The following is a 10426-nucleotide window of genomic DNA, read 5'->3' as shown; positions in this document are numbered from 1 at the left end:
GAATAATTTACCTCTTAAAAGTAGAGTTACATCAATTAAGCACATCAATTTATGAATACGAAATTGTTCTTCTTTCTTTTAAAAACGATACATATACATTCATTTAATCACCGCGATTTAATCAGCTTTATGAACGAAAGATATTTTTGCTTGCAAATATGCGACCCACTTTTTGTGGATATATAAATAATCAAATTTTGTATGTATTTATATAATTAGCCATGCAAAATAAGTGAATTCACTCACCGATATCGTTGTATAATGGTTGTTGTTGCTAACTGCCTCCCTCGAACGCTAAAAAAGAAGAAAAACAAGTTAGATAAATTCAAGAAGATTTATTACACGAAGCACATCATAGATCTCAAAATTTATATCGTACATCGGCGAAATAAGTTATCGGATGCCATTTTTCCGTTTTTTTCATCGCACTAAACATTTTAACACTATTTTGCACCATGCACTTTGAATAAACTTTGAAAAAAAAACAGGACGTAGTCAGTGTAGCCAACTGAAAAGAACAAAAAAATGTTGTCAAAGCAACGTCAGCGCCACTTCTGTCAAAGCTCTATAGTCTGTTGTCACTCTCGGTCGGTTCTATCGGCACCGACTGCATCCATATTTTGCACACATCTGATATTAGGGCTTTAAACGCGGATATTTGATATCGGTGAGTATAAAATAATTTTATTGCTGACGAAAAATGTAAAAAAACCTCGCTCAGAAAACTCGAACTTATTTTCCGAACAAATCACTTATAGTATCGAAAAAACGGAATAATACATGTATCTTATACATACTTGTGATGTAACAATCTTGCCAATATCATTTCATTTAATGTGCAAGAGACGTGTTTCTAAACAAATTTACTCATTTTCAGCATATTGAAATGGCCACTCTCGCTCGTACTTTACGTCCTTACTTAAGATGCATCCAGAACCAAAGAAGAACCTATGCAGAAGTTGCCAGTGACCAAATGAAGTTTACATTTGCTGGTGCTAATCAGGTAAAATGGAGTAGAAAATTATGCAAATGGTAAAATATTATAATAATCATTTTTTAACACTAACTTCGCCACATTTAATGTTTTCTTTTTCTGCGTTAGGTATTTTATGATCAAGCTGTGGTTCGTCAAGTCGATGTACCTTCCTTCTCAGGTGCATTTGGCATTTTACCAAAACATGTTCCCACACTGGCGGTGTTAAAACCTGGAGTAGTTACAGTATATGAAGAAGGTGGTTCGACAAAGAAAGTTTTTGTCTCATCTGGCACAGTCACCATAAATGAAGACAGCAGTGTACAGGTATATAATAGCTATTTTCAAAATAATAAGTGTAGATTCTAAAGTAGTACATCATCTATTTGTAGATTTTAGCAGAAGAAGCTCATCCAGTAGAAAATATTGATAGTTCAGCAGCAAGAGATATCCTTACTAAGGCTCAGCAACAGTTTTCCTCGGCAACAACAGATAAAGACAAAGCTGAAGCAGCTATTGCGGTTGAAGTTGGGGAAGCTCTTGTGCAAGCTGCACAATAAATATTATAAGTAATATTATATACACATTCACTAAAAGTTTTAGGAGAAAGCATGTGTTCGACACATCTTCATCATAATAGCTGTATAACAATGTGGCAAAAATAAAAATATATTAAGTCATATATGTATATATTTGATTAAAAACAGGTCACTGTGCTAATTTTCATTCTGTTATATGAAAATTTATTATTATTAAAACTAAAAAATATAAGAAATACAAAGGATAATATTGTTATATAGATAGATATAAATAGTTATTAAATATTCTTTATTGATGTTAGTTTTGGCATTTGTTCATTAACAATAAATATGCTGCCATTTACAAGCTATTTAGGTACAATGATTTTATTGCAAGTACTTACAACAGCCATAAAAATTTTCACGCTTTAAACTGATAAAAATATTTTTTTCAATCTAAGTCTTATTATTATGATAATGCATAAAAACAACGAATATAAATCTGAAATCTAGTACCACATTACTATTGTAATATCATAAATTTACTTTAGATGTTCATAAGTATTTGGCACTTCTTAATTAACCTAAAGATTATAAAGTTCTCCTTGATATGCAAAAAGTTTTTCTTGTAAATATCATAAAACAGCAACAGAAAATAATAATATTCCTAGAATTAACACTGTAACATATTTTTTAAAGAAACATACATTCAATTGTTAAATAAATAAAATTCTCTTATACAAATATTATATGTATGTATGTATGTATGTATGTATGTATGTATGTATGTATATATATATATATATATATATATATATATATATATATATATAAAATTTTTGGTATTATCATTTATATGCTGTACATGTTTTTAACAAGTTCTTTAGTAATGTTATAAATCAATATTACATAGAAAAAACAGCATATATATTTGTGACTGAGATATATCAAGAAATATAACATCTATTTATTTTGGGATAAGCTATAAAACATTATTTGTTCATATCAATATCATTAATTTGTATAAAGATAATAATATATCGTGTATTTATTGCCTTATATTCATATATGTGTATCGTTAGTTTTATCTCAGTTCTTTTTTAATATAACATTTGAATATTTCAATGTTGTGGACACTTTATTTATATTATCACAAATTTTTTTTAACGCAACAGAGTACTTTTGTTTATAAACATTTTTTGTAAAAAAGTCTATAAATATTTGGCACAAATTATATAACATATGTATAGAATCAATTATAAGATTCTATTAAATATAGATATAAGTATGATGTAGACATATGTATGTACAGTCATATATTCTCAATTTGTCCTAGATAAAATATTTGAAAGGCAAAAATTACCCAAGGCGAATTAAAGCTATCAAATGTAAAATCACATCTTTATAGGGAAAAAGAAGGGGTTACATGAAGATAGCATTATTTTCTTGTGTGACTAGTTAATGAAGAAAATATGTGATTTATGGATTTCTGGCTAATTGACACTTCAGCAAGGATGGTAACAATTTTTCCCTACAACACATATTTGTGGTATTGGTACTTTTACAGCAATTGCTAAATACTTTCTGTAGTTGTTGTAATGTCTTTAAACAAATTACAACACAGCAAGAATCACAACCACCGGACTCGGTGTTGCAGGAACATCCACTTTGCAAGGAAGACACGAAGTCATCTACGATTTTTATTGTATCTTTTTTCACAACTTCCGTCTCATCAGAGTTATGTGTGCAATTCTGGCAATTTTGTAAGTTATCGCATTTGCAATCGTTACATTTACATATATCAGCATCTGCTGTAATCTCTTGCAGAACATTTTTATTATCTTTTTTGTTTTTAATATTACTTATACTCTTGTGCTCATAATCGGCAGCTTTTTGATACTGTACAATCTCGGTATTTGCTAAAGTATATTCCATATTCACTGTATTAATATTTCTCAAATTTTCCATAGATAGCAATTGAGAATCTACCTCTAATGGATAAGGCTCCGGACCTACTAGATCAACCAGGGAATGAACTGCTGTGGAAAAAGCGTTTAACTCAGACCAAGACTGTGCTTTCAACGTGGGTGCAGTTGCCAATGCCGTAACATCTATCCAAGATGAAGGTAATTCTTCCTCAGTGGCTATCGCGAGTTCAATAGCTTCGGATTGCGCGTTTGTAATGACAGTGTCTGCGCACAGATCGTGATTTGAAACCACATTGAGAGAGTCTCCACTTTGCAAAGTCGCATCATTCATGAACGAGAGAGCATCATCCATTCCATTCTCGAAAAGAGTTTCATTCGAGGAACTTATAATATCCGGAATATGACTAGTAATACAATTGGCACTATATAACGCGTTACTGTCGGCTATACTTTCTGCATTCGAGCGATTTGCAAATATATCGTCAGAAACAGTGGAGGATTCGTTTTTGTACTGTTTTATATCACTTGTGAAATCTGTTTCTTCCGAAATATGCGCTATTGTGTTTTGCAAACCATCCTGCATAATCTTTTGTCCTAAGTTTATCGGGATAGATTGATCCTGCTTATCTATGCTATCACTACACACTTCTGATAACGAAGATGACTTCTGCGGATGATGCCTAACTATATCCGTTAAATTATCATGTTGTATATTTGATTCAGTCATTTGATTGAATACTTTAAATTCGTAACCCTCATTATTGTTAAAAGCATCAACCGCGTGTTCGTTAAAATTATCTAACGCGCGCATATCCGTTGCGAGAAGTGCAACTTCGGTGGTTCTATTATTCGAGTCTTCTACATCTTTGGTAGAGATATAATCGAGTCTTACATCCAATTTGCGATGATTCATAATGTCCATTGTTACATTGGTGGGAACTACTTGTCCTACTGTATCATTTTCCGTAGAAACATATGATATATTTTCATGATTTTGCGCGAGATCTGAAGATATTGGTATGACAGCGTATGACGGTATGTTGTCACTTGCGCTAACTTTCACAAGTTTCAATTCCAATTGAGTCAACTTTTTTTGTTTCTCAATTGCATCGTCACTCCTGTTGTCTCTACGCTTCTGTTAGGAAAATAAAAAAATAGAACTTGATTTAATTAACGTAAGATATTTCTTTTATTATATTTCTAAAATATTTTTAATTTTTTATTTTAATACTCTTACCGTTTCATTATTCACAGTTTTATTATGCGTTTTTATGTGGCTTTTTAAACTGTGAGGAGTAGTAAAACGTCGTCTGCAATTTTCGAAGGTACAAACATACGGTCGTTCGCCTGTATGTGTCCTCTTGTGCGTTTTTAAATGATGCGAAGCTGTAAAAGCCTTTCCGCAACCCTTTTCTCTGCACCTTAAAATAAATATAAAATAATATAATTTCACATATAATTATAATATCTATACAAAGTGTATAATGTATAATAATTTGTATAAAGAAATTAGTTGAGTTTTATAAGATCCATTTTTTTTCCATTCTATTTAATGTGTTTATAAGATAATAATTGTAATATCCTCTTTTTCAATATTATAGAGGAAGTATTAAGGAAAACATACTTGTATGGTCTTTCTTGAGTATGAGTACGTATATGTTTCTTGAGATCGCTTAAAGTAGTGAAGAATTTAACGCATCCAGTCTCTTCGCAGTTGAATGTATTGCCACTATGAAGTCTTTGGTGAGCTCTCAGTCTGTAAAGGGTATTGAATGCTTTCTCGCAGCCTTTGTGATTGCATTCGAACGGTTTTACTTTTGTGTGTACCCTAATGTGGATCTTTAGGCTGTAGGATGTGAGAAAGGCCTTGCCGCAATTCGGCTCTGCACATTTAAATCGATACTCGCCTGAAAGTTTTGAGAATTCCCTCCACATAAAAAGATTGCAGGGCTACCTATCTCTTGCAGTATCTGAAAGCCATGCAGGTCGAAGCGTTCCCTTTATACCAGCATTGATGACTTAATAATATCGCCGCAAAAATTATAAATGTGATTTTATTGCTAGCATCAACACATGGTAATATGAATTTTACACTTACCTGGATCCTTTCATCCAATGAATATGCAAAAACAAGAGCACATGTTAGTATGACATAAAAAATTGTGTATTAAACAAGCATCACATGCAAAGCATGATTTTCTTAATGATATAAAAACAAATATGGATTACGGAAACAAATATAGGTGAGGCAGTCAATAAAAATTATGAAATAATGAAAATTCTTTCAAAATAAACATATTAATTAAAATAAAAGATTTTGAAAATATTAATTTAAATATTAAATTAAATATTAATAAATATTAAATAATAAATATTAATAAATATTAAATATAATATAAATTGTATTTTAAAAAATGGCATGTTATTATATATTATATTTATAAGTTAATTATATATTATATTTATATATTAATATATTATTTATTTTATTATATATATATTATCATTTTTATTAAATTTCATTTTTTCTTAGTAAATCATATATAGTAAATCATATATGTTAAGAACATTTTACTTTATTATGAAAGTTTTATACTCTGATTTTTTATCACACCTATTATTAAAAAAACACGAAACTACATATAATTATTTTTTGATAGAAAAAATTATATTTTAAAATCTTACCTTTATGTGTTTTCTGATGGGTACGCAAATTTCCAATGGTACTGTATGTTCTGCTACAGCCTTCGTATTGGCAATTATGACGATTGGTGTGCTTCTGATTAGTATCCGGGTCAATATTTTCAATTGCGACAGTTTCATGAGGAGTTGCATGATCTTCAAGTAATATATCTTGCTCTTGATGAATTTCATCCTTTTGAATGATTATATGTTGAATATGCCTATATATACATATATATATATGTAGATACATATGTTTGATATTTACTTCTCTTTAATTGTTAAAAAAATGATATAAATTAGATTTTATTTTCTGTCTTAAATTATATTTTCTTCCATATATTTCACAATTTAAAGTATTATTTAAACAATATTTCTTGTTTAATTGTGCGATTAAACTGGTATTTTACATTTGCTTTATTATTTCGGAAACTTTTCAATTTCTCATACATGAAAAATATGTAATATATAAACACAAGCATGCCAATTTTATTACTAGATTTTGCTAGATTATGTATATAGTAGTTAGATTATGTATATAATAGTAGGTATGAATAATACACATTTGCTATATGTGGATATCACTAAAAATAAATTTATAACAAACAGATGCTTCTGTTTTCATCCAATAAGAAAATGCAAAATCATCATATTGCAACTAATATTAGATAATATTATAACATATAAAAACAATATTTTTTAATAATAATAATAATAATAATAATAAATCACACAATTACAACTCATAATTCATTGTACATTTCATGAATATAAATTATTAATAAAAGAGAAATAAAAGAAAAAAAATACCATATGTATATTTATATTTTAATGTACAATAAAAAACATAGTATGTATATATATATGTGTATATATATACATATACATATACTACATGTGATATAGCTTTATTTTGAAATTTTGTTACACAGAAATAAAATTATGAAAATCTTGAGAAACTTATATACGAGAGAATACATCGGCGAGACGTAAACGTCGACGCACGTTCGCGTATCATTCGAACGCCCATTTTTCTCAGATTAATGAATTAAGGCTCTTGTTTCAAAACTCGTTATAGCCTTATAAGGAGGGGGACGAGAAATGTACCGACTATCACCCGAGCGCGAAGTATCGACGGTACCCGATTCGAGATTAACGGATCCAACCGCGAAAATAACGTCAGTACTAGCGAAACAATCGGAAAACGAGAACGCTAGATCGAGATTGCCGAAGGGATTTTCGAAATCGGGAAGAACTTACCCGGTCGTGTTGTCATCGGCGGGTATCGGCCTCTCGTTGATAGCAGCTTCGTCGTCAGAGTACTTTTCATCGAACACCGTACTCTGCTCGTAGACCTCGAAACCCGTCAGGTCCAGGGTGTTGTCCAGGCAGTCTTGCAGATCATGCGTCCCGAGGAGCCTGTCCAAACTGTCCCCGATACCGTCGGCATCCTCGTCCTCTTGAAACTTGTCGCTTTCCCACATCGCCATACTTTCTTGGGGCTGCGCGACAAACAAATCGCGCGACGGCCTCTCTGTCGACGCTCCGATATAATCTGCGATTGATAAGACAGGTCGCCAGACGATCATTATCGACGCAAATATTGCACAATTAGTGCATGTAAGTCGGATACAGATGTCGGGGTAATTTTATTTTTGAGCGCCTAACTTCACTTTCGTTCTTTAAATTCTCAGAGGAAGGATCAACAACTGTCTGCAGCTCCAGCTTTATCTTTTATAATCAGGTAAGCAGAAATCTCGTCGTAATTCTTGATATTTAATTGTTAATTATCAGAAAAATATCGATTATGAAAGAGCAATAATGCTTTTAGAAGAGCGATAATACTTTCGAACAGAAATAAAATCACACAAAGTAGTTGAATGATTTATAGTTAATGATTAATTAGTTACTGTCTATCTATAATTAATTATAATTATTACTTAGTTAAAATGATAAATGTTTCATTCACAGAACTTTCTTGATAAGAAGTTGAAGCCACAAAGTTAATCAATCGCCAGAGCATTTGATCCGGGCTTATGATTCGTCTCGAATTTTCACTGAAGAAAGTTTGGGTCTGGATCACCTCAGGAATTTGTTAAAACATTTCGCAGGTATTTTACGTACATATTGATTATCATTTTTTACGAATCTGTTTTATCGCCCAAAGAAACTTTATTCATCCGTTCAATGAAAATAAGATTAAAATTTATCGAAAGTTTCACGAAAGTGCCCGTTTTTTATGTTATTTACGAGACTTATGGTACTATAAATACCAATTCGTGTGCGTGTGTAAGTATAATCATTATTAATCATTATTAATCGGGTCGTGATATTGCACACGCATCAAACACATTACTGATTTATACTTTAGCCAAAGTAGCATATATACTCGTCATGATCTTGTCCAACTTAATCCTACGATGTTTCGATTATATAGTATTTCCTTAATAATCTCAAATGTATATCAAGAAATTCTCTAGTTATCATGTTATATTCCTATTAATCTTAATGAAATTCTGTTTGTTGAACATTAATTTTTCCATATTCTTTCCTTCTCTCTATCTCTTAAATCTTAAAATTCTGAAAGAAAATTTTTCAATTTTTATGAATATTATATCTCAAAAAAAAATATAATTTAAGATACATTTATTTTGTTATTTTTTTATCATCTCTCAATAATAATAATTAAAAAATTTAACGATTATCTCTTTTTTTATAATATTAAACAATGTAATAATTTTAGAATTTTTACTGAATACTTACATCACTAATAAAAACTTATGATATGGGTTTACTTTACTTAACGAGCGAGCTCACATTTTTTGCATAATACTGGTTACATATGTTTGAACGAATTGTTATAGCATGGAGATAAAAAATGAGATTGTTTAAAGTTAATATATAGATTTATTTATTATTATCTTCAGTGTTTAAATGTCTGTGTGTAAATTATAATGTAAGATTATATTAGTTTGCTTTAAAAGACCTACTTTGCCAATCATTAATAAACGAGATAAAAATGTTTTTTTTTTTGCAAAAAACGATAACGTAATGTGTCGTTACATATTCTTGTCTGTATAATCCTTTCGTTCTTTACATTCTGGGATCTGTATATTTCAGAGCTATTGCATGTTACATGCAAAATAAATATTTTCATTAGTTATCAGGTCATTAATGATCTACAGTACGCTTTTCTCATTTCGTTCTTCATATCTAACAATAAATGTTTATCTGTGCTACATATCACAAACGGAAAAACTAACTGACATTTCTACTTGAACGATGTCATCGTAGCCTATTGAGCTTTTGTTTTGCTCGCCTTGATATTAAATTATAATGTAGTGTGTGTGCATATAAAAAACTTTACATATAAAAAACTTTTTCTGTCGGATTACAATGTGCCGAGCCATCTTATCGATGATCGAAGCTTGTTTCGCACACAATTCTCATGTGATATATAGAAGAGAATGAAAGATTAAATATTTATATATTCCCCTTTTATTTCCTTTTAAAAACTGATTTCTCTTTAATTCCATACCCTTTTGCAGACTACAGATGACAATATCTGATTATGCTTTATTTAAAATGCAAGATATCGGTATTCTATTATTATCCTTGCGTATCTTTTCATCTCTCTCCAAAGCGAATATGAAAATATTATAGATGCAATATTTCCTGTCCTATTCCATGTCTCGATAATCTCGGGGAGCATTTAACATATAATCACGATTATAAATGTCGCGATATGTACGTGCTCTTTATGATTGCATCGATTAGTTTTATTTTTCTTCTAGTGGATAGACAGTAGTTATCTGAAGACTCGTCATCGTGATGTCAGAAAATAATTAACAGTGACAGTCGGAGCGTTAGTCTGTCATGCTGTCAAATTTTTGAGCAGGATACAGTCGTGCGTTAATTGCTCGCTTGTAACATTAATATTTACACTCTATCGGTAGCAGACTAATATCATGAAATGTGAAGCACACCGGAAAGATCTCGTAAACACACATACATATGTACGCATACATATGTGTCAGACATATTTCCCATTTATTTTACCGACATCGCAGTTAAAGCGGCTAAGTAGAAAAACTTAGTTTACAGACCGACAGTAGTATATACGGCCGCTTCAGGGCGGACACCGTCACTCAGGCTAGTTTTGGTATAGTTTTAAGAGTTATAATGTTCTCTAAGTAGTAATTTTTAGCAATTTATATTCACTCTATCTGACGATCTAGCGTCGTTCGAATTGAAATTAATATCGAGATACTATAATTTAGGATCGGTCACTTTCGCTCGGAAATGACACGAGTGTTATCAGTATG

The 10426-nt window shown here is 30.7% G+C and overlaps 3 protein-coding genes across 9 annotated transcripts in view; 1 reads left to right on the top strand and 2 right to left on the bottom strand.

Moving 5' to 3' along the window:
* The window catches only part of LOC145976060 (uncharacterized), a 48283-nt gene extending 47248 nt beyond the window's left edge, over positions 1-1035 (bottom strand). For 2 of the 6 annotated variants that reach the window (XR_014440167.1, XR_014440166.1), the window contains exons 1-2: positions 380-1028; positions 247-294 (exon numbers count right to left, since the gene is read on the bottom strand). Coding sequence is in view for 3 of the 6 variants with exons in the window: in XM_083106980.1 (XP_082963106.1) it covers positions 247-294; positions 380-457 (126 nt within the window). In the remaining 3 variants the exon portion in view is untranslated. Of the gene's footprint in view, positions 1-246; positions 295-379 lie in introns of all 6 variants that reach the window. The other 4 variants (XR_014440165.1, XM_083106979.1, XM_083106980.1 and 1 more) reach the window with 3 other exon arrangements.
* Positions 550-1655, top strand: Atpsyndelta (ATP synthase, delta subunit). The gene is made up of 4 exons (XM_083106981.1): positions 550-667; positions 878-1003; positions 1103-1300; positions 1366-1655. Exons 2-4 carry the CDS (start codon positions 887-889, stop codon positions 1531-1533), a joined length of 483 nt encoding a protein of 160 aa, XP_082963107.1. The 5' UTR covers positions 550-667; positions 878-886; the 3' UTR covers positions 1534-1655.
* A 701-nt stretch (positions 1656-2356) lies between these two features.
* LOC145976046 (uncharacterized) lies at positions 2357-7627 on the bottom strand. Of its 2 annotated transcripts, XM_083106953.1 has the most exons (5): positions 7362-7627; positions 6105-6322; positions 5044-5326; positions 4657-4840; positions 2359-4554 (listed from the first exon to the last, which is right to left on the bottom strand). In XM_083106953.1, exons 1-5 carry the CDS (start codon positions 7589-7591, stop codon positions 2971-2973), a joined length of 2499 nt encoding a protein of 832 aa, XP_082963079.1. In that variant the 5' UTR covers positions 7592-7627; the 3' UTR covers positions 2359-2970. The 2 variants fall into 2 exon arrangements, with proteins under 2 accessions (XP_082963080.1, XP_082963079.1); XM_083106954.1 differs by lacking the exon at positions 7362-7627 and having other exon boundaries at positions 2357-4554; positions 5044-5389; positions 6105-6233.
* Between the last annotated feature and the right edge of the window lie 2799 nt (positions 7628-10426).

Source organism: Camponotus vicinus, unplaced genomic scaffold, assembly GCF_025532165.1.
Source record: "Camponotus vicinus isolate PSW18456_S1 unplaced genomic scaffold, iyCamVici1.0 SCAF_8, whole genome shotgun sequence".
Lineage (NCBI taxonomy): Eukaryota > Metazoa > Arthropoda > Insecta > Hymenoptera > Formicidae > Camponotus > Camponotus vicinus.
The sequence above is the reverse complement of the archived record's forward strand: the minus strand, read 5'-3'. Positions and strand labels throughout refer to the sequence as shown.